The 24,268-nt window shown below is 44.4% G+C and overlaps 1 protein-coding gene across 1 annotated transcript in view; it reads left to right on the forward strand.

Moving 5' to 3' along the window:
• Positions 1-24,268, forward strand: part of WWC1 (WW and C2 domain containing 1) — a 147,584-nt gene that overhangs the window by 67,290 nt on the left and 56,026 nt on the right. Inside the window, exons 2-3 of the mRNA XM_061189920.1 lie at positions 6,339-6,448; positions 16,032-16,235. Coding sequence (XP_061045903.1) covers positions 6,339-6,448; positions 16,032-16,235 — 314 coding nt within the window. The remainder of the gene's footprint in view (positions 1-6,338; positions 6,449-16,031; positions 16,236-24,268) is intronic.

Consider the following 24,268-nt stretch of genomic DNA (forward strand, 5'->3'; position numbering starts at 1 on the left):
AAGGCTTATTCAAGTGTCTTAGCCCTCGTCGTGTCTGGCGTGGGACCAGGCTGTTGTGTCCATGCAGTAAATTCTTCTTTTTTTTTAAAGCCTGATTGAGTTTATTTTTTAATTTTTATTTATAAATGTATGTATTTTATTTATTTATTTTTGGCTGCGTTGGGTCTTCGTTGCGGTGCGTGGGCTTCTCGTTGTCGTGGCTTCTCTTGTTACACGGAGCACGGGCTCTAGGCGCACGGGCTTCAGTAGTTGTGACGCACGGGCTTAGTTGCTCCGCGGCAAGTGGGATCTTCCCAGACCAGGGCTTGAACCCGTGTCCCCTGAATTGGCAGGCAGATTCTTAACCATTGCGCCACCAAGGAAGCCCACGCAATAAATTCTTGTTGCTTGGAGGACTGATTGAAAGGAGGGAGAAAGGAGTTGAGGAGAGGGTGAGTCAGAGAGCCTCTCTGGGTCGCCTTCTGCAGCTCGGCACTAGGGTGGCGCTCAGAGTCTTAACGGGGACCCCAGAGCCCCAAAAGCCCAGCCTCTGCCCACTCTACCTCCAGTCCATCACTCATAACGTGAAGGTACGCGGCTTTCTTTTCTGTTCCTCACACCATCATCCCTCCCCAAAGCCTTTGTACTCGTCATTCCTGTTGCTTCCTACCATCCGGTCTCCCCTCCAAGATCACCTCCTCCGAGAAGCTTCCCCTGCTTCCCTTGACTGCCCTGCCCCGCCCCACCCTTACACATAATCCCACTACCCTGTTGTACTTTTCTGAATAGCATGAGTCTCTGAAATGATCCTGTGGATTCATTTTCCGGTTGGGGTGTCTCCCTGACGGGGGTGTAAGGGCAAGGTCCTGTCTGTCTCGTCCACTTCTGTAGCTGGGTGTTTGCTCCAGTTCAGCTGTGTTTCATGTGCTCAGCCGTCCTCACCAACTATGAGATGGTGATTTTTTTTCATCCCCAGATTTGTTTAAGGAATGAATGAAGGTGTTTGCACCAAACCGAATTAAAGGGAGGAAGGAGAATTGCAAAGATTGCACTTTCTCTGGCCACCCCAGCCTTGCAGGTGTGGGCTGCTTAGCACTGGGGCTCTGCCGCGGTCTGGTGGTGGTGGTGGTGGTGGCGGCGGCGTGTCCTCAGGAGTTGTGTAATCCTGAGCTATGGGAACTATGCATGTGAAACACCCTGGGGCGGGAAGAACCGGCCTGGCCATTGTGCCTGGGCTGGGAGGAGAGGTTCGGCTGAAAGTTTGGACAGTTCTTGGCATGCAGTCTGCAGGGCCCTTTAGAAAGCGATCCCGCCCAGTTGGCCCTCGGAGAGAGCACGGTCTGGGGGGGCCAGCATCCCGCTGGACGGCGATAAAGAGGTTACTGTGGGAAGCGTTCAGATTGCTCGGGAAGCACTAGGAACATGAAAGATATGTTATGCGTTCTTCAGTCCCAAGAGAATCACCACCCAGTGTTAGACTTGGCAAAAGGCTTTCTGCTCCTTCTCTGAGCTGCCTCCTTAGAAAAGACGCGCTGTCTGAATACTGAATGCCAGCTATGGCGATGTGGAGCTGGAAAGAGGACGAGGGGCCTGTGTTCCTGGACAGGTGATCCCACAGGACCCTACCTGTCTCCAAGGCAACACATCCGGGCCCCTTTTTTCCAGGAGAGCCTGTTGTGAAACATTCAGGAATGTTTGTGTTCCTTCAGAGATTTGTAATTAAGAAGAGGCAGAACTAGTTCTCTTTTGGCGCTCTTCCCTCCTTCCCTCTCACCCCTCCGGCATTTGGGTCATTTGATTTCACGATCTGGGTTTTCAGCAGCCCAGGACTTGGAGGCTGGAGGAAGGGACTGTACCGGGCTGGACTGGGGGGAATCGCTTCAACAGGGGATGGGGGCTGGGAGTTGCAGGCAGGCCCCCAAGGCCTGGCCACATCTGAAAGCAGACATCTCTTCCCAGCTCACATTCTTGGCACTTGCCCAAGGGGAAGCACTGCAGGCCAGAGAAGCACCCACAGTTTCCCAGGGGAGACTGGTTTAAACGGACAGTTCCTCTCTCTGGGAAGAGAAGTGTGTGCACATGTATATATGTGTGTGTGTGTGTGTGTTTAAATCCTTGTGCAGCTAAAAATGCTTCTCTTCATCCTGATTCCCTGAATGACATGTCTCTGCACACTGAATAATTCATCTCCCTCTTGGCATTTGTTCCAGAGAGAATCTTGCTGTCCAGATTTCTTGTAAGTTGCATAGTCTTCCAATAGAAGCTTTTCTCTTTCCCATGGAAGAGCTCTGGGAGCCTGGATATCAGCCCTCTGGTTTTTTTTCCATGATCGCTTTGAAGGGAAGCCTGAATATCAAACCCAAAGCCTTCCTTTCTCCTCTTGCCCCCTCCATCTAACATTGGGTCCCCTGGATTCCCTCTTCTTTATCCCTGTTGGGCACGATGTCTGTGTTCACTGCAGGCAGGAATCAGCATCTCAGCCCTGGTAGGATATCCAATGTCGGGTACATTACTGATACTTGTATCTAACATTTACTTCAGGTCTGACTTCTTGATGTCCAAGCCTGGAACAATCAGTGGAGTTAATGGTTTTCTGGAAAAGTGATGCATTTTGGGTGTCTTAGACCTGCCGCTCCTCCCTCAGTCCCCATCCTCACACACAGAGCTCAGTGAATCCCTTGTCGTGGTAACTGTGAAACAGTTGTCTTTTCATGAAGCGGTCGTGCATTATCCAAGTGTATTGAGTAGCTTTGCACCAAGATATAGAATACTAAAGTTGCAAATAGGACGCAGCTTGGGTGCCTTCTGCCTGCTTCAGATTTCCCCCCTGCCCAGCTTCATCATCTGTATCTCGGGCATAGCTTCCTTTGTGCTCCAGACTGTTCTGAGACTCCCTTGGTCTTGTCAGTTTTTATTAGCAAAGCTCAGGTTCTGTAGTCAGGCAATGGGGCTTCAGGTTATAGCTCTGGTGTTTGCCAACTCCGTGACGTTGGGTGTGTTTTCTCACTGGTAAAATAAAGGAAGAGTGCCTGTGGCCCAGAGAGGGAACATGACATGTACGTAACTTGTTTTCTAGGCCTAGATTTAGCCATTATTAAATATTTTAATTCCAACTGATATAGGAATATCACAGAGAAACTAGTTAAAAAAAATGATTAGAAAGGAAAAAGTTAAATTATGTTAAAATCCCTATACCAAGATAGCATTTTAATGTATATCTTTCCAGTTCCTCTTCTACAAACATATATGCATTTTAGGCAAAATGTCATATACTGTAACAGTGTCCTGTAGCTTTTTTTTTTTTTAATAGATCTTTATTGGAGTATAATTGCTTCACAATACTGTGTTAGTTTCTGTTGCACAACAAAGCGAATCAGCCATATGCATACACATGTCCCCATATCCCCTCCCTCTTGAGCCTCCCTCCCATCCTCCCTATCCCACCCCTCTAGGTCATTGCAAAGCACCAAGCCGATCTCCCTGTGCTGTGCTGCTGATTCCCACCAGCCAACTATTTTACATTCGGCAGTGTATGTATGTCGATGCTACTCTCACTTAGCCCTCGCTTCGCCCTCCCACCCCATGTCCTCAAGTCCATTCTCTATGTCTACCTCTTTATTCCTGCCCTGCAACTAGGTTCATCAGTACCTTTTTTTTTTTTTTTTAGATTCCATATATATGCGTTAGCATATGGTATTTGTTTTTCTTTTTCTGACTTAACTTCACTCTGTATGACAGACTCTAGGTCCATCCACCTCACTACAAATAACTCAATTTTGTTTCTTTTTATGGCTGAGTAATATTCCATTGTATATATCTTCAACAATGTTGCTTTTCCTCATAGTATGTTAAGAGCATCCTTCCATGTTGGCAAAATATAGAACACACCATTAATTTTTGTTCTTAGGTATTCATTATTGTATTCACCCATTCCACAAAGGTTTATTGAGCACCGATCGTGGGGAACATAAGGTTCTGTTGCTTAGATGCACCACTGATGAAATCATTTAATTCATCCCCAGAGAAGAATTTTGAAAGGTGATGATCCACACAGGGATTCAGGGAGCTGTGGAGAGGAGATGTATCTTTTATCTTCTTGATTTTCTACGTTGCAAAGTGTAACTAACAAGATTCCCATCTCCCCAGCCAGGCTGGCAGGTGGGGCTTCTCAGGGCTGAGCCCAGGGAGAGGAATGAGTCAGAAACAAAGGTCTGACTGTGGTTGGCTCAGGCATTCCTGTTCCCTCCCAGATTTATCTGTCCTCAGTAATAGAGTCACTTGCCGTGGAGGAGTATACCTCTGTATGGAGTTTTCCTTCAGAGGCCTTTTCAAAGCTGTGTTAGATGAAATGATGTTGGATGAGATTTGGCTGTTGGTCACTGGTCTTCATTCTCCATGAGGAAGTGGGAACAAATCATTTACAGTAGTTTGAGGAGGAGGAGTACTGAGGGACATGGTCTTTTGTTTCTGAAGTCTATGCAGGGCGTGGGGTGGAGTGGTGGAGTGGGCTGAAGACAGCTTTGCAGAAACTTTATCCAGGTTGGCAAAGGTGCTCCTGAATGAAGTGCCTTCTGACCCGAGGAAATCACCTGTGTCTTCCCCACCTCTTCCTTCTTTTACTCCAAGACGGTGGCTTGTAATTTGCGTGGGACTCAGGAGATGCATTGAAGATGTCAACTTTCAAGAGAACCTTTTGGCTCACAGCAGGGGCTCTGAAGACAGAGTGCCTTGCTTGAAATCCCAGCTTTCTCATTGTTATGGACATCGAGAATGTTATTTAATCTTTCTTAGTCTCAGTTTCCCCTTCTGGGAAGCAGAGAAGAATGTTCTTTGAGCGTCCATTTGCACCAGCCTCTGCACTAAATGTTTTTACAAACATGACTTTATTTAACATTGACAACCTGGAGAGTTATTATTATCCCCACATTTCAGATAAAAATACTGAGGCTCAGAGAGGGACAGTAAGTTGCCATACTCACACAGCTGGTAAGTAATGCTTATTGAATCCTTATTGGATAGGGCTTAGTCTGTTGCATATCATATACGCCTCTGCCTCATCCTTTGTCTCCCACAATACAGCAGTAAATTACTGACTAACAGAAGCTTTGGGGCTATCCATTCCTTCAGTCAATAGATACTTTTCTTAGCCTACCAGACCCTAGATATATAGCGGCACATGAACACACCAGGTCTATCCACCAGGGGCTCTTTCAGTGTTTCTTTTTTCCCCACATATTTTGCTTTAAGCTTGATTTGGAGTGGGTTTAAGAGGGAAGGAGATTGCACAAGATGGGAGAGTCATTTCCTGCGGCTTGGAGGGAAGTTCTTGATCAGGAATCCTAGACCCCGTCCCACTCATCTTTCCTCCTCTCCCATTGTACCTCAGTTTGCCAATCTGTCTAAAGAGTGTTGAAGCAGAGCCTTCTGGGCTTCCAGAATTGGGAGAGGATTGGGAGCAGACAGGAGAGGGAGAATATTAGAATATGTATTTTAGGCAGATACAGCTATGGGGAAAAACCAAAGGGGCCGTCTGGGGGCGCCACTCAGGCTGACTTTTGTGTACCTAGATTCCCGGCTCCCTGCACGCTGGCTAAAGTGCTTGACCAAGGGTTTATGGTGTTTTCCAGCCTTGAAAAACCTTTGTTTGTTTCGTTGGGTGATTTGTCTGTCTGTCCATCTGACTTAGCCACCAAGACTGGGTGATTACCACCACCTCACTCCCCACAATATGGTGACTTAGAGGGTGGTTATCGCTAAAAGATCAGTTTGGCCTGGATTTTGCAGGGAAGGACAGCAGTGGGTACAGGCATTTGGGAATCGGCCCAGGAAGCAAAGAAATACGGCTTTTGGCCAAACTCACAAGGAGGGAACATCTGCTATTCTAGATGCTGCAGTAAGCTAGTTTTCCAGAGGGGAAGGAGGTAGGACAGACATGGGCTAGAGCCGGGGGGATGGCTGGGGCTGTGGTGGACAAGTGAATTGCAGGTGGAGCAGCCAGAGAGGGCTGGAGTTCAAGTCCGGAAGTAAGACTTGACCCTCGAGCCCTTTCCTGTGACCCCCCCTCACTTAGAGATGCAGGAACAGAGGCCCAGAGAAGGCAGGTGACTTGCTCAAATCACTTCCCAGTTTGTGGCAGAGTTGGGAGCCGAGCAGATTCCCCGCCTCCCTCCCAGGTGCTCTAATCCTGCTGCTTCAGTTATGCATTCATCTTCCCGGGGACAGCAGAGCTGGTGTCACAGTGCAAAGCTTCTGGATCTGGTGGGTCGGCGCAGAGGAGCAGGGAGGTTGAGAGCAGCTACGTGTTGCGGGGTCTTGGGGACCGTGGGCTGATGGAATCTGTTTCTCCTCTCCCTTGCCAGGTACACCAAACCGCTCACCTTTGCTGACTGCATTAGTGATGAGTTGCCGCTGGGATGGGAAGAGGCGTATGACCCACAGGTTGGAGATTACTTCATAGACCACAACACCAGTAAGTTCCTGGCCGTCCTCCCTTCCCATCCCCTCTGCCCATCCCTCTACCTCCTGCCCAGCCCCCAAGTCTGGAAGAGCTACCAGCAGGGACTCATGAAGCCAGATTGTGTTTTGTTTCACGTAGAGTTAGACAGAGATGTCAATGTAGATATAGATAGATAATGTATGCTCATATATAAATAACAGTTCAGAAGGATTTTAAATAGAATCTAAAACTCCACCTCTCACAACCCATCTCCCCAATTTTACAGAGGCAACCACTGCTATCAATTTCTTGTGTATCACTCCAGAAATTTCCCAGTCATGTGTGTTTATGTGTATATGTACATGTATTCTTTTTTTACATATATTGATTTCCACGCATACAGATTTTTTTTCATATAAGGTAGATGTGTCCTTGTCATTGCCAGACCATTTTGGAGCAGTCACTGCCCCCAAAGCAGGTCCCCAGCAGCCAGCATGCACACGTATGTGTCTGTCATGGAGTGGTCTGACTGTATGTGCCTCTAGCCCATCATACCGTTCAGCCCACCCTCACATCGTATCTGTGCTCCAGGTATCCTGACCCAGAGTGAAGATTCTTAGTGTCTTTGTCTCTGTGACTATGATGGAGGCATAGGTTGATACAGGAAGAAGCATGTTGTCTGACAGGTGGAAGAACCCAGGTCGAGGTACCCCAGCCGGGGAGAGTTGATGTGTATTTGGGCCTCATCCATCACGCACCTTCTCGGCCAAGACTATTCCTGTCCTCGGAAATTCGCTGCCCCATTTGTTCATGTGTACAGAGGAAAGACAATGTTTCTGTCTCGCTCTCCACCTTCTGAACTGTGGGATTCCTTTTTGTCCTTTCAGGCAAGAGGAAAATGGGATACAAAGGCACGTGTCTGAAGGTTGAGATTAGGGCACCAAATCCCAGTGGCCCCTGTTTCCTGAGTGTGCACTCCGTGCTGTGTGCTGGGAGAGGAACTGGAGAGACATCACTCATTCAATCATCCCAGCTTCCCTGTGGCATGCTAGGGTGATTATCCCCACCTTATAAATGGGACTCAGAGGTAGAAATCGACTGCTCAACACTCAGAGTCAAAACATGGCAGAGCTGGGATTTGAACTGGTGCTGGGAGTGGAGTTGGGCTTCTCCATCCACTTCCTCCTCTGGGTTTCAGTAGCACCTGGTCATACCTCTGCTGTGCCCCTCATCGCTCTGTAGTGTAACCATTTACCTACCGAGACTAGCTCTTCTAGAGCAGGACAATGTCTAATTCATCTGTCTAGTCCCAGGCCTTTGCCTGGTAAGGCACGTAGTAGGTGTGCACTTGACCTTTGCTATGTAGAAAAGGGCATACGTGCATGAATGCACGACCAAGTGGGTGAATGAGCAGACTATTGTTGGCACCAAAGCATAGGAGAGTTTCTGAGAGACGGCTAATGGCATTAATTGCATTGTTGGTGGTAGCCGAGGTTTTTATTAGCACTCATGATTGCATACGGGATAATGAGAAGTAAATATGCCTAATTGAGTATGTATGGGGAATGAGGTTAATGCTTGGAGGGCTGCACGGTATGCTGGGTTAAACACTGATGTACAGGACCCCTAATCAGTCCTTTCCTGTTTGTAATTGCTGAGTGCATCCCCCTCATTAAAATCTGATGGTGGGAGTGAGATTTCCAGGTGCTTCTGGGAGCTGTTGGAGAGATAGAAGGACGGAGTATCATGCAGTGGCAGAGTTTATTCTGGAGGGGATGATGGCAGAAATGGGGGTATGTGTTGGGAGGTGAGTAAATGAGAACCACAATAGGAAGAATTCTCTCTGGTAGTTTTACCAGCTATAGGGCTACTGGTTTTCTTTTGGCTGGAAGGTGCTCTCATTGGACGGAGGGTACCATCTCCGCACACGGAGCCAGTGATACAGATGCGGTATGTATGTGACCATCAGGGCCCAAGCACTCAGAGCCGTGGGCTCAGACCAATCCTCTGTGTGTCCACTGACTGAAATTACTCTCTTAAGAGTTCTAGACACAATAGAATTGAGCAACAAATTAAATCCACCATCCAGCGTTCGTTCATTCAGCAAATATTTATTGACCTCCTACAATGTTCTAGGCACTGTTCTGGGAGCGGTGGGGTACGTGAGAGTTCAAAATGGCAATGATCCTTGTCCTTACAGAGCTTTCATTTTGGCAGAAGAAACAGAAAATAAACAGAATAAGTAAGCAGATTATGTAGTATATTAGAAAATTATTAGTGTTATGGGAACAGGGGAAGCAGAGCATGGGGCTGAGGTGTGCTGGGGTACCTTTGTGGGTGGCGGGGAGGGACAGTGGTAAAGGTCTTCAGGAAGAAGACCTTGTCAAGAAAATGAGATTTGAGCTAAGACTTGAAGGAGGTGGGGAGAGCGTTTCGAGTAGAGAGAGCTGATCGAACAAAAACTCCACTGCGTGATCACATTTAGCTCGCTTGAGGGATGGCAAGGATGCAGGTGTGCATATAGCAGAATTCGTGAGGAAGCGGGGAGAAGGGCATCAGGCCAGCAGGGTGTGGGCAGTGGTCCACCTGAAGGGTTCAGGCTTTTATTCAACACGGTGGGAGCCATTGGAAAATTTTAAGCAGATGAGTGGCGCGTGACCTGTTTTATGTCTTAAAAGGGTCACTCTGGCTGCTTTGCTGAGAATAGACCTTAGTGGAAAAAGGGCAGAAGCAGGGAGACTTGTAAGAGATGATTGCAATAGTCCAGGTGACAAAGGACAGTGCCCCAGACCAAGGCCGTAGTGGTAGAGGTGGTGAAAAGTGGCCTGAAGCTGGAGGTATTTTCAAGATAGAGCCAACAAACCTTCCTGATAGATTGCACGTGGGGTGTGAAAGAATGGGATAAATGAGCCTCTCTGGGCCTGAGCAATTGGCAGGATGGAGTTGCCATTTATTGGATGGAGAAAACTGCAGGAGGAGTGGGTTTAGGAAGGAGGAACAAGGGTTCATTGGGATGTGTCGCATCTTCTATGCCTGTTACACACCTGAGAGAAGATGTCGCTGGTCAGTTTGATGTAGGAATCTGGTGTTTGGAAAAGAGATCTGGGCTGAAGATGTGTATTTGGGAGTTGTTGGCATATAGAGAGTATTTAAAGACATGAAGCTGGATGAGATCACCAAAGGAATAAGTCAAGACAGAGAGAAGACAATCAAAGAATGAGCCATGGGGTCCTCAGCCAGGAGGAGGGTACGGAGAAGAGGAAAACCAGTCATGATTCTGGGGAGTGATCGGAAAGGTGGGAGGAAAGCGAGAGTGTCTTGGCAGCCATGTGAAGGAGGCATACCGAGGAGAGAGGTGTCAACCCTGTCAAATGCTTCTGACAGATCAAGTACGAAGAGGACTGAGAATTGACCGATAGATTTAGCAAACCCCTGTGACGCTGGTGACCCTGACTTGGAGGGCAGCTTTGGACAAGGACTAGGGGGAAAAGCCTGACTAGAGTGAGTCTAAAAAAAACGGAGGGGAGGCATTGGAAACAGCAAATATGGACAACTCTTTCCAAAATATAACCCGCTTTCATTATTTCATTTATCCGTATTCAGTTTTCCCACTGCCGTGTACATCCAGCATGATTAGATGGTTTTAATCAGTGATCAAATTGTGTGTTCTGCTGTTTTCTCTTCATAGTATGTCATGAATATTTGAGAGATGCTACCTAGTCTTCATATTTGTCATTTTTAATGTATCAAATAGATGTATGCATACATTTTAACACATAAAATGAGTGTACCGTAATAACCCCCTATTGCTGACCTTTTGGGTTCTTTCCATTTGTTTGTTATAAATAAATAACACTAGGGGAAGAATCTTTATGCATATTGCTTTTTTCTTCTATGATACTTTCCTGGAGTTGTATTTCCAAATGTAGGATCGCTAAGTGAAAGATTATGAACACTTGTGAGACTTCTGGTACCTCTTCCTAGTTTGATAAGTATTTCTAAAAGATCGTGTCAATCTGTATTGCCACAAGCAATAGGGTACTATTTTTCTCATACCTTCATCAATCAGTACGGGGCCAGTTACTTTTTGATAAATTCATCACAGGTTTAAACTGTTACTTCATTGTTTTTCATTTGCATTCATTTCCATAGTGACAAAGTTGGATGTTCTCCAGATGTTCAGCTGTTTTTAAGACAATTGTTGTTCAAGCCGTTAGAGAATTCAATAGTGTTAGTCATGTGGGTGCGCATGTGGTGCGTGTAGAAAGCAGGCGTGTGATGGGTAGAGGCAGTGGGGTGAGGGATGTGTGAAGTGCAGTGAACGTGTGAGCTGTATGGAGAGTGAGTGTGAAGTGTGTTTGTAGGTAGAGGTTTGGAGCCTGGGGGAGGCTGAAGAACTGGGTCTCAATGATGGCTGCGCTCAGTCGGCTAAATGTTTACTGGAAGTAGCTGCATTTTGGGGAGAGGAGGCATGAGGGGGAAGGGGACAAAGGGATGCTGTTGTGTGTAGCTGAGTTCGTGACATGCTGAATGATTAAACTATGTCCATGTTTAGCTTTAATAAAAACTAGAACTCAAAAATAGTTGACCAAAGACATCTCTAAGAACCTGCCCAGGTGTAAAGTTATCTATTCTGGTGAGGTGGACTTAAGGAAGTGGAGTGTCAGCAGAAGGGGCTGGGCTTGGGAGGACCCCTCAGAGTGTGACCAGTTCAGGATGAACAGCAGTTAGCACAGCTCCTTACAACCACCTAGGGAGCTGTCCCCAAAGGACAGTCTTTTCAAGAGTTGCTAGTACAACTGGTATCCACATGGAAAAAAATACATCTCCACTTCTACCCCCACCTCACACCATATGTAAAAATAAATTCAGAACAGACCACAGACCTCAACATAAAAGCTAAGACTAGAAAACTTCGAGAAGGAGACTAAGGAGAAAATCTGCAAGATTTTAGGGTAGGCAAAGGTTTTTTGGACAAGGCACAGAAAGCACTAAGCATACAAGAAAAAAGTAATAATTGGGCTTCATTGAATTAAAACTTCTGCTCTTCAAAAGACCATTAAGAAACTGAAAAAGCAAGCTACAGATAAGGAGAAAATATTTACAATACATATATCTGACAGCAGATCCATATCAAGAATATAAAAAGAACCCTTACACCTTAATAGTAAGAAGCCCAACAACCCAATAAAAAGTATGAGAAAAAGATTTAGACACTTCACTAAAGAAAACATACAAATGGCCAATAAACACATAAAAATATGCTTTAAATAATCAGTCATTAGGGAAATAGGAATTAAATCTACAACGAGGTACCACTATACACTCACTGTAATAACTAAAATGAAAAAGATTGACAGTACCAATGGTTGGTGAGGACATGGAGGAACTGGAACTCTAATTCACTACTAGTGAGGATGTAAATCAGAACAACCATTTTGGAAAACAGTTTTTTAGTTTCTTATAAAATTCAACATATAATTAACATACAAGCCAACAATTCCACCCCTAGATAGTTTTACCTAAGCGAAATGCAGACATTGCAAAGACTTGTGCATGCATGTTCATTACAGCCTTATTCATAATAATCTCAAACAACAACCCAAAAGTTTATCAAAAAGTGAATTATGCTGTATTCATGCAATAGACTGTTATTCCACAATAACAAAAAATGGACGACTGATACAACCTAAATGAGTCTCAAAAGCCTTATTCCAAGTGAAGGAGGTGAGATCCAAAGAGCACATACTGCTTGATTCCATTGTCATGAAGTTCTAAGACAGAACCGGAGGGAGGAGGTGGGTGGAAGTGACTGACACAGGACTGCAGGGTAAAGGAACCATTTACACATTGATAACAAGTGGTAGTTTATGGTGTATGCGTTTGTCAAAACATATCCAAGTCTACACTTTAGATGATTGCGCTTCATTGTATTTAAATTACGCCTTAATAAAGGTGATTTAAACAAGGTATTGATGCCCACTTAATACTGCAGACCAATTAAATGGAAATCTCTGGGGTAATTTCCAACATACAACCAGGTTGAAACCAGTGTTCTGGTGTGGGGTTGTGGGTTGTGTTTGTCTGTCTGTGCATCCATCTATCCGTGTTGGTTTGTGCTACAGAAGAAAGCCTGGGTCACCAAAAATGGTAGCCAAGCCAGCCTTCAATTAAGGCTCTCACGTACTTTTATACTCCAAGGAACGTGGCCTCCAAAGGGAGGGCGCCACTCTCAGATTAAACCCAGAGCACCATGGGGAGGATCCATCCAGGGGTGCCCTGGGGCATTTGTCAGGGACCCAGCATTTCAGCTAGCCCTCTGGCAGGTGATTCTATCTGGAGCTCAGCATCGCACCTGCCAGCCTCGCCTGCCGTCTTCAGTGACTGCTCAGCCCACCGGTGTTGTCACCTCTTAGCAAGTCTAACCTTCGGTGATATGTTGAAATTATTTGGGGAGCTTTGCGGGTCACCATTGCCTCCTTCCCACCCCCAGAGATTCTGATTTAATTGGTCCAGGGGTGGGATCTGAGCATCGGGATTTTAAAAATTTCCCCCAGTAATTTTACTGTGCAAACGGGTTCTTGGACATTGGCTGCACAGCAGTTACCTGGCGAAGCTTAAAACTGCCAATGCCTGGGCCCTACTCTTGGAAACTCTGATGTTAAGTGTTCTGGGGACAGAATTCAGGCTTTTGTTTTTTGAAGCTCCATAGCTAATTATAATATGCTGACTGGACCCAGCGTACTGGATGAAGTACCAACCTTTTTTTTTTTTTTTTAAAGCAATTTTGCTGAGAGTCTGGGGGAAAAGGCACTCTCATAAGGCTGTCTGTGAGAATAAAAATTGGTACAACCTTTGGGAAGATAATTTGGTAGTGTCTGTTAAAATTTAAGATGTGTTTACCCACTGACCCAGTAATTCCTCTTTTAAGGAATTCCTCTTTTTACACTACAGAATTAATAATAGCACACGTTCATAGAAGTATGTTTTTAAGAATCCTCACTACAGTATTGGTTGTGGTAGCAAAAGAACTGAAAACAATCCAGATGTTTCCTGGTAGTGGTCTGGGAGACCACTAAAGCCCTATCATAAATAAATCTTAGTACCATACCATGGAATATTATGCAACCATTTAAATGATTGAGGTAAGTAAAAAATAAAAATGAATAAATAAAAACAGTGGTACAAATGAAAAAAAAGGATAAATTAAAAATTGAGGTAAATCTTTATGTACCTACAAGGGAAAATGAACATGATATATCATTTGGAGATGAAAGCAAATTGCAGACCAATATACATGACATGGACCACTTTACATTAAAAATAAATTTGTGTGTGTAGATATGTATGTATAAACAGGTTTGTATATAATCAGAGGGCAATATCTGTTAGTGTGTGAGACTCCTAATGGCAGTTACCTCTAGGAGGTAGGATTGGAGAGATTTAAACTCTCATTTCTTACTTTACGAATTTGCAATGGTGGAATTGTGAGATTTTTCTTTTTTTGTATTTTTCAATATTTTTCCCAAAAATGTAAATTTTTAAAAAAATGACAAACTTTAAAAAACATCTGCACCCTGGCCATGTTTCTTTTCTTTTCTGTGGCCCGTATCAGCCAGAAGTGCGGGGCCCCTGAGGGTAACCCAGGAGTCCCTAACCCTGAGGGAATCCACATCTGCTGATGGGAAATGTGACCCCACAGTCTTTCAGCCCAGCTTTGTAAATTCTCTCCTCCCCCTTTTTTTCTTCTGTTGCAAGTGTTCCTCCCTCTTACTTGGTTGAAGAGTTGCAAAGCTTTCTTTGTGGGAAGCAATTTTGTGGCCCCTGCCGGCCATCTTCACACCTTGTTTTCTTTCCCAGAAAAAGGGAGGAGGAGAGCTTGAAGAATTGAATAGTTTTGGCTTTACTCTCACCATCATTTGTTTACTTTACCTGGGTGTAAGTACACTACAGCTTCATGGGAAGCAGTGAGGCAGGGCCCATTATCCTCTTTTATAATTAGAAAAGTAGACTCAGTGGGGTCAAGCAGCCTGCCCATTGTAACACAGTGATTATTGGCAGGCATGAGAATGTGGCCCTGCTACTACCTCTTTGATTATTCTTCCCGTCTCTTCTTTCTTTCATTGGAAATACTCATTGGGGCCTATTCAGGAGGATTGAGAGCTAAAGGGGCTGCAAAAGGAGGTACAAACTCAAAGCCCTCAGGAGCCACACACATGACGTAAATGAATGAAGCAGATAAATTGTGGACCCACAGTGGCCAGATCTTCTGAATGATCAAGAAAAACCAGAGATCAGGATTTTAATGTATAAATCTCCTTGTTTTTACATACCAGTAATCAGTTCAAAATTAATAAAGTTCTTTGGGCTAAGCAAAACCTATCTACAGGCTGGATTCACCATATGGCTGTGATTATACAATTTCTGGTGTGTTAGTCGCCCCTTACCCTACCCACCAACTGGGAAATGACAGGAGTTGACAGTCAATGGGCATTGATTCTTGGACATGGTTTTGACCTCTTTGACATCTGCTCAGCTGCCAGCTACCCTTTTTAAAAAAATTTTTTGTCTTCTGACTTTTTTCCAAGTTATCACTATACATATTTATTGTACACATAATTTTAAAAAATAAAAAAGAATGAAGAAAAGGCATCCTACCATCAAGACATATCTGCTGTTGCTAATTTGCTAAGTTTCCTCCTAATCTTTTTGAGAATGTACATATGTATTCTGATAAATACAAAATTATTTATGCAGTTTTGCACCCAGTACTTCTACTCACTTTTATTTCATAAGCACCTTTCTGTTTTTTTAAAAATTTTTTTCGAAGACATTATTTTTAATGGCTGTTTTAGTGTATTATGTAAATATAGCATACTTATTTGAGCAGTTATTTCCTGTGTGACCTTGAGCAAGTCACTTAACCTCTTTATGTCTCAGTTTTCTCTTTTGTTTAATGGGGGTAATAAAAGAATCTTCCCTATAGGGTTAATGTAAGGATTGGAGGAGTAAATAGATATAAAGTAATTAGAATAGTGCTTGGCATAGAGTAAACATTAAATAAGTGCTTGATGATTATTATGGTTTTGTACAAATGCATTTTTGCCTGAATTTATTGCTTTTTATAATAAATTACTACAGGAGAAATTATTGGACAAAGGGTATTAATGTTTTAAGGCTCTTGATTTTCATGGTCAGATAACCTTCTAGTAAGGCTGTTCTAATTTACATTTCCAACACAGTATTTCTTCATATCCTCTGAAATATCAGTTATTTTACTTTCCTTTACTCTTTGCCAAAATGAATGACCTTAAGCGTCTATAATGTTGTTGAGCCTCTCTGTCTAGATTAGAACTCATATCTGGTCCTTCCTCTGGCTGTTCCCAGACAGATTGACTTCAGGTTTGTAAACTGATCCTGGTTTGTGTGTGTGTGTGTTTGTTTGCTTAATCCAAAGGAAGAGTCTCTGTTGTTTAATAGATAAGTTTAACCCATTCACATTTATTGTGATTTTCTACTTATTATGCTTTTTGTTTTCTAGTAGTAGATTCTACAGGCCACCAACTCAACAGACATTTGTGAGGTGCTAACCTAGGGTCTCTGGGGTCTGTTCCAGAAACCACTCAGATTGAGGATCCCCGGGTACAATGGCGGCGGGAGCAGGAGCACATGCTGAAGGATTACCTCGTGGTGGCCCAGGAGGCCCTGAGTGCACAAAAGGAGATCTACCAGGTGAAGCAGCAGCGCTTGGAGCTCGCGCAGCAGGAGTATCAGCAGCTGCACGCCGTCTGGGAGCACAAGCTGGGCTCCCAGGTCAGCTGTGAGTACCTCCCCCGCCCCAGGACACCCACAAACACAACTACAGGGAGGAGAGAATGGCCACACTGAGTCTTGCCTCTATTGCCTCTCAGTGTTTCTCAGATCTACCTATTTTCTTTCATCTCCACTCCTTGTCCAAACCACCACCCTCTCTACTGTTTTCCAGCTCCTACTTGTGCTTTACAATGATTCATCTACCATTTTCATTCCATTTCCGTTCATTCATTTGTCATGTCAAAATGCCAGGCTTATTACCTGTCTTCTTATTGAAAGCCCTTCAGTGGCTGGGGGCAGTGGGGAGTTCTTGGTTAATGGATAGTTTCAGTTTGGGAAGATGAAAAAGTTCTGGAGATGGATGGTGGTGATGGCTGCACAACAGTATGAATGTCTTTAATGCCCCTGAGCTGTATATTTTTAAATGGTTAAAGTGGTAAGTTTTATGTTATGTGTATTTTGTCCCATTGCTCTTTCCATAGCCCACACAGCCACACGTGATCAGTCCCCTGCTGGCCACTCCCACCTCATCGCAGGCTCTCATTCACTAGGCTCCAGATGCACTGAATATGTACATCGTGCTCCCCTCTCCTGCCCCGCACCTTTCCACTTTGGGGCTTTTGTAATTGCTGCTCCCCTGCCTAGGAAGCTTTTCTATTGGTCTGTTTGCACAGCTGGCTCCTTCTCACCCTTCCAGTCTCTTCCTTCAGGTCATGTCCTCTGAGAGGTTTGCTTCTGACATCCCCATCCACAGACTCCCTTCCCCAGCATTAACCTCTGTAATGGCTCTCTGTTTATTTTGTTCATAACACGGATCACAGTACGTCTGCTTATACGCTGCTGTCGGTATTTCCGAGTGGAGGAGATTTCCTGTCTCCCTGGTTTCTGCAGGAGGAGAAGAGGCATGCCAGGGTCCCCAGTCCTTCATTCCCAACATAGGGAAATGCCAGATCAGTAGCTTTTAAGGAGCCCGTTGACCTTTTCTGATGTGTTGAGGTTTTTTTTTTGGTCATTTACCACTTTTTTTTTTAACTTTTTAAAAATTTTAAATTTTTAAAATAATATTTGTTTTATCTTATTTTTTATTTTTTTGGCTGCGTCAGCACATGGGATCTTTGTTGAGGCATGCGGAATCTTTCATCATGGTGCACGGGCTTCTCTCTAGCTGTGGTGTGCGGGTTTTCTCTCTCTAGTTGTGACGCGCGGGCTCCAGAACGCAAGGGCTCTGTAGTTTGCGGCACGCGGGCTCTCTAGTTGAGGCGTGTGAGCTTGGTAGTTGTGGCGCACCGGCTTAGTTGCCCTGTGGCATGTGAGATCTTTGTTCCCCGACCAGGGATCGAACCCACGTCCCCTGCATTGGAAGGTGGGTTCTTTACCACTGGACCACCAGGGAAGTCCCTACCACTCTTTTTAATAACTAATACTTTCCTATGTTTAATGAGTGCTTACTACATGCTAGCCTGCAGTCTGAATATGCTATTTCAGTTAATTCTCATAACAGTTCTATGGGCAAGCACAGTTAATATCCTCTTGTAACAGATAAGGAATCTGCAGCTTAGAGAAGACCAATAACATGCCCAGGGTCTTAGAGCTGGCGAGAGGTGATAAGTTGCAAACATATAAGTTCCGTCTGTCCCAACAACACCTGCATTGTGGGCCAAAGGGCCAGCATTAGGCCACAGTGTCAGGGTGTCCGTGGCTTGGCTGGGTCCTCGAACACTCCCCCTGTCTTTGAGAAGTTTGGTCTGGGAGGAGGACTGTGAGTGGTTTATTCACTGTCCCAGCCCCGCCCTTTTCCTTGGCAATTCAAGAAAAAAAACAATCTCAGATTATAGAAAAGAACTGGATTACACTCATTAGCTGTTTCTAGGTCAAATAATGTCCTAGAGATCATCATGAGGGTTTTAGCACTTAATCTATCTTAGTCAGCTGGGGGCTGCCATAATAAAATATCACAGAGTGGGTAGCTTCAACACAGACATTTATTTTCCCACAGTTCTGGAGGCTGGAAGTCTGAGGTCAGGATGTCAGTATGGATGGGTTCTGGTGAGACCCCTCTTCCTGACTTCTTACTGTGTCTTCACGGGGCACAGTGAGAGAAAGAGAAACAGCAAGCTGTGTGGTGTCTCTTCTTATAAGGTCACTAATCCCATCATGAGGGCCCCACCGTCATGACCTCATCTAACCCTAATGACCTCCCAAAGGCCCCTTCTCTAAATGCCATCACATTAGGCGTTAGGGCTTCGACATATGAATTTGGGGGGAACACAATTCAGTGTATAGCATTATTCTTACCAGAGCCCTGGAGGGAGATATTAATATCGCTCGTGAAACTCAGATTCAAAGAGGTAGAGGATGTTTTTCTTTCTAAAGTCCTGCAGTCTGAAAAAGTGACAAGTGTATAGAAAAACAAACCTTCTTGTTTTGGAGGTCAGGATGTATACATGGACCCAAGGTATCGCCCCACAAATAACTTACTAATTTTGGGGGGTAAAATGTATTTTTACACAGGAGAGCTGCAGCCACCACCTTACACAGGTGTTAAATTAGCATCACCAATAATTAGACAAACTGACATTATGTGCTTTCTGGTGTGATGCAATAAAAGCATCATAGAGGATTCTTGACAAAAATGTTTACTCTGAATCAAATCATGGAGAAACGGCTAGACGAATCCATAATGTGCAATATCCTACAAGATAATTGGCCTAGACACTTCCAAAAAAAAAAAAAAATGCTGTGAAAAAACAGAGGGGAAACTGTTCTAGACTTAAAAAAAAAAAAAAGCCTAAGGAGGCATAAACCCAGTGAAGTGTTTGCACCTTGACTAGACCCTGGGTGGAGGGGAAAGCAGCCATAAAAGATATTCTCAGGCAATTGGAGAATTTTCTTAGTTATCATAATGATGTTGTAGCTATGTAGGAGAATGTTCTGTTATTTATTTATTTATTTATTTTATTTATTTTCTGTATTTTTTTCTTGGCCGCATCAGGTCTTCATTGCAGCGCGTGGACTTCTCTCTAGTTGTGGCACACGGGTTTTTTCTCTCTCTAGTTGTGGTGCGTGGGCTTCAGGGTGTGTGGGCTTTGTAGTTTGTGGCATGCGGGCTCTCTAGTTGAGGCCCGTGAGCTCAGTAGTTGTGGCATGCAGGCTTAGTTGCCCCACGGCATGTGGGATCTTAGTTCCCCGACCAGGGATCGAACCCGCGTCCCCTGCATTGGAAGGCGGATCCTTTACCACTGGACCATCAGGGAAGTCCCGAGAATGTCCTGTTTTTAAGACACGTGTGTGGCATCACGTCTGCAACTTAATTCCAAAAAAGTCCAGGGGGAAAAAATGAAAAAATTATGGTGTCAGTGTTAAATGAGCAGATCAATGATACATTGATGGTTTTGAATATGGGATAATTTTCGTCTTTTGCCACCCTTTTCCAATAATCATTCCTTGAGGGCTTGCTATGAACCAGGCATCCTACTGAGAGAAAGAACTGGAGTGGAGGGAGGGATAGACAGAACATATGTGGGGAAGTGTTAAACGTTGGTGGATCTAGGTGAAGGATCCATCAGTATTCATTATATTATGCTTTCAAATTTCCTGTAGATAGAAGGTTTCCAAAGTATAAAGGTAAGGTGGGGAAAAAAGAGTCAAGTGGCAAGAATGAAGCATTCCTAATGGGGGCTGTCCTGGGTGTTGTGGGATGTTTAACGGCATTCCTGGTCTCTCTACCCACTAGATGCCTGTAACATTCTCCACCCAGAGCTGTGATCACCAAAAATGTCTCCAGACACTGCCCTAGGGGGGCAAAATTGCCCCCAGCCGAAAACCACTGGTCTAGATAAACCACTTAGCACAATTCCCTTAGAACATATTAATGGCTCAATAAATATTCTCTTGACAGGAAATACATTTTGAGAATGTCGACTCTGGAGCTGGACTGCTGGGGTTCAAATCCAGGATATGTAACTTCCTAGCCGTGTAACTGCACAAGCGATGCAGCTTCTCTCTGCCTCAAATTCTTCATCTATAAAATTGACATAATAATAGTATCACATTGAGGTGTTATGGGGCTTAATTTAGTTAAATACAAAGTATTTGGAATAGTACTTGTCACATTCTTAAGCTCGCAATAAATAATAACAATATTTATTTGACATTATTAATTCATTGGCATTTGAAATGACAAAGATTTTTAACTGATCCCTGGAACCAATAGGAATAAATACATGATTCGTGGTAGGAATTGATACAGTCCTATCATATGACTTCTGACGCTACTAAGTGCTCCATCAGGTTCAAAAACACCATCATTTTGGTTTTTCTTTTTCTTTTTTTTTTGGCCTTGCCACGCGGCATGTGGGATCTTAGTTCCCCGACCAGGGATCGAACCTGTGCCTCCTACGTTGGAAGCTCGGAGTCTTAACCACTGGACCTCCAGGGAAGTCCCAAGACACCATCATTTTGAATGTTAAAGAAGGAGTCATCTCAGATCACTAGTTCTAAGATGCAAACCAGTGAGGGATGGCCCAGTCCAAGCATCCCAGTGAAATAGGCATGACCCAAGGCTCCACATGACTTTCTTTGGATTTTATAAGCCAGGTTTGCCTTCCAAGTCAAGCTCTCCAGCATGTTGATAGACCGGTGAGGTAACATGCCTCCCTCTAACTCAAATGATCTGCTGGGGCTTGTGAGAGTTTTGCCGCCTTGCCTTGGCTGCTGTAGGGCTTTGGCTGCAGGTGGGGCCCTGCCCTGGGGCTGGAGGCTTTGTTGTCATCTCTGGTGCAATCTCTAGCTCCATGAGGAAGGAGAAGAGAACTCACATTTAATGTACACCTATTAAATTTCTGCAGGGCAATATGCTGGCACTCTACTTATGTTTAAAGTAACCTCGCTACACACACACACACACACACACACACACACACACACACACAATCTTGCAAGGTATTGTTGTTCCCATTTTACAAATAAGAAAACTGAGGCCCAGAGAGGGAAAGTATCTTCCTCAAGGTCACACTGGTAAAAAGTGGCAGAAATAGCTTTTATACCCAGGAGTGTCTGACCTCAAAACCAATTCTCTTAATTTAATCCAAGTCAGCCAGTCAAATTCTAAGGTTTGGGGGCTATACTGGGGTCCTTCCATCCTCTGAAAGATGAGAACTCGGGAGAGCTGGGTTCTTTGGGACCTCACCATGCTCCTTCCTCCTCCGGGCCTTGGTTTCCCATTTGAAAAATCAATCACTGGGAGCCTTGCAGCTAAAAATGCCAGTTGAACCACCTACGTGCTTTCACTCATTCCTGAAACTAAGAAAATATCAGATAAGAGATTTTTATGGCATACATGTACAAGGACAGGGAGACTTGGAGAAAAAAGAACAGCAGTAAAATATGGAGGCTGGAAAGCAGAAGATCAGGTGGCAGCCTGTCTGATAGACTGGAGAAAAGAGAAAATGGGCTGATAGTCTACCTGGAGCACGTGCAAAAGCCTCGGGAATTGGAGGGAGTGGCTGTCTCAGTATGGAAGTGAGGTGAGGAGGGCCTGAAAGAAGGTTGGAGGAGAGTTGTTCCTGAGACACAGACCACCAGATCTCCTTCCCAGATCAGTGCAAGCAGGCCACTGCCCATCCCCAATGTGGGGAAACATTGGAGGTTTACTTTTTTGAGGTGCACCATACTGAAAACACGGTGATTAAGTGAACATGAACTTGAGGATTGAGACCCCAGCCCGCCTGTACCACTTGACTCCCAGAAGGGTGCCAGGCTATTACCCTCCAGGCTAGACAGTAGAAGATTGTGGGGAATCGGAGTCTCTTCTCTTCAGAGAAAAGAGATGTGAAGAGAAAAGATGTAAAGACACTGACAGTGAGGATTCCTAGATGAAACAGTCCAGCCAAATCACGTACCAAATAACCCACAGTCAACCATGTAACCCATCATCAACAAGCTCCACGCCAGCCAGCTTTTTGGGCCCCCAGTCTTAAGTGTGAGCAGACAGCTGAGATTCCAGACATCCATGGAGAGCCTCTAACATGAACAATAGAGATGAAAACAAACACATGCTGATAGGGAGCCCTTGTAGGAAACAGGGAATATGCGTAGAGAAGAAAACATCGAGAGAAGCTACACAACCATGAAACTAAAACAGGATGCTACATTTTATTAAAAAAAATAAAAAAGGAGTCTTCAGAGAACACAAAAGAGCCTTAGGAAATTAAACTATGAGAGTAGAAATGAAAAATCCACAGGAAGCCTGGAAGGTAAAACAAAGTTTTCTAAAAAGCAGAACAAAAATAAAATGAGATGGAAAAAAAGAGCATCAGGCCAAGAACTCTGAGTAATAAAAGCTCCAGATAGAGCAGGAGAAACAGAGGGGAAGAAGCATCAGTGACATAATGCAGAAAAATTTCCCAGAACTGATAGAGGGAGAGTTTTTAGACTGAAAGGGCTCAGTGAGCACCCAGCACAATGGATAAAAGTTAACTCACACCAAAGACATATCATTGTGCAACTTCAAACACTGGGAACGATTCAAGATCCTAAAAGCTTTCAGAGAGGAAAACCAGGTCACACAAAAATGATCAGGACTCAGAATAGCTCCAGGCTTCTCACCAGTAACACTAGAAACCTAAAAGACAATGGAGCAATGCATTCAAACTTTTAAGGAAAATCATTTCCGACCGAGAAGTCTATATTTAGCAAGACTACCTTGAATCAAGGGCTGGCCAGAATAACGATCTTTTTAGACATGCAGGTTTTCCAAAAGTTTATTTCCTTCATGGGTGCTTTCTCAGGAAGCTCCTGGAAGTGATATTCTACCAAAATGAGGGGGTAGTCACAGAGGGGGAAACATGGTATTTAGGAAGGAGGAGGGAAGGAGGCAAGGAGGGGGGTCTCAGGATGCCAGCTGTGCAGAGAGAGTGCACTGAAGCTGGCACATGCCTTGCGAGACAGAGCCCAAGAGAGGAACTCTGTGAGAGGAGATTTAGATAACTGGCCAAGTGTGAGGTTGAATCAGTGTTAAATTTGTGGAAAGTAGGCACGCATAAAAATGATAATTATTAACTCTAGGAAAAACAACCCAAAAAATGTGCTGGAAAGAAAAAGTAGGCAAAGTTGGCTATATGCCTCGGCCCTGAATAGTGTTTACAGTGTAAAAGTAATGCAAACACTGAAGGTTGCTCTCGCCCAAAAGTTATCTGATGAGGAGCTGGGAGGGGTGTCCTGTGTGGGGTAGGGGCTGAGAAAGGGAGTGAAGCTAACACTCCATCCTCCAGAGAGAGAAGTGAATAAATCATGCCTAAGGCTGAAAAAAATCAAGAAACAGCGAAACATGCATATTATCAGACACACACGGGTGGACCCCCAAGAAACTGGCTGAACCCGTTGAAACAGTTCCTTTTTCATGAGTGAGATAAGCGGATTGGGGAATGCTCTTTCTTTATAGCAAATCTTGGGTGTATAAAATATATAGTATTTTATATATACTGTTGAACTGTTCATATATAACTTGAATAAAAACTAAAAATTAAACCTATAAAAAGGTGTCACCTTGAAGGCACACTTGTTTGAATATAAAATTATTTTGTTGTGGGTTAGTGAGGGGACATGGACACAGAAAGGAAGCTGATGACCTGTTTCTTGACTGGGGTGCTGGTCACTTGAGGGTGTTTCTTTTGTGAAAATTCATCAAGCCGCACACATGATTTGTGTACTTTTCCATTCTCACATGTATTTTTCACTTCAACAAAAAGTTTATTTAAAAAATAACAGGCCACGTCCCACTTCAGCAGCTTTGGGTATAAGCAGTGCATTTCACAGTGATTCTCCAGAGGGTAATAATTCCAGCCCCTGGTGGCCCAGTTGGCAGAGTCTGTTCTTTTTTGGGTTCCCTTCCCTGGAGGGTTTCTAAGTGTGCCCATGGAACACACTCACGTTCCACAATCAGCCCTGGCAGCGCTGATCCCCATGGTGACCCTCTCCTTGTTAGGGTCAGGACTTGCCATGCTTCACAGGCTCTCCCAGGCTGCTAACAACTCCCCTCCA

Source organism: Eubalaena glacialis, chromosome 4 (assembly GCF_028564815.1).
Source record: "Eubalaena glacialis isolate mEubGla1 chromosome 4, mEubGla1.1.hap2.+ XY, whole genome shotgun sequence".
NCBI lineage: Eukaryota > Metazoa > Chordata > Mammalia > Artiodactyla > Balaenidae > Eubalaena > Eubalaena glacialis.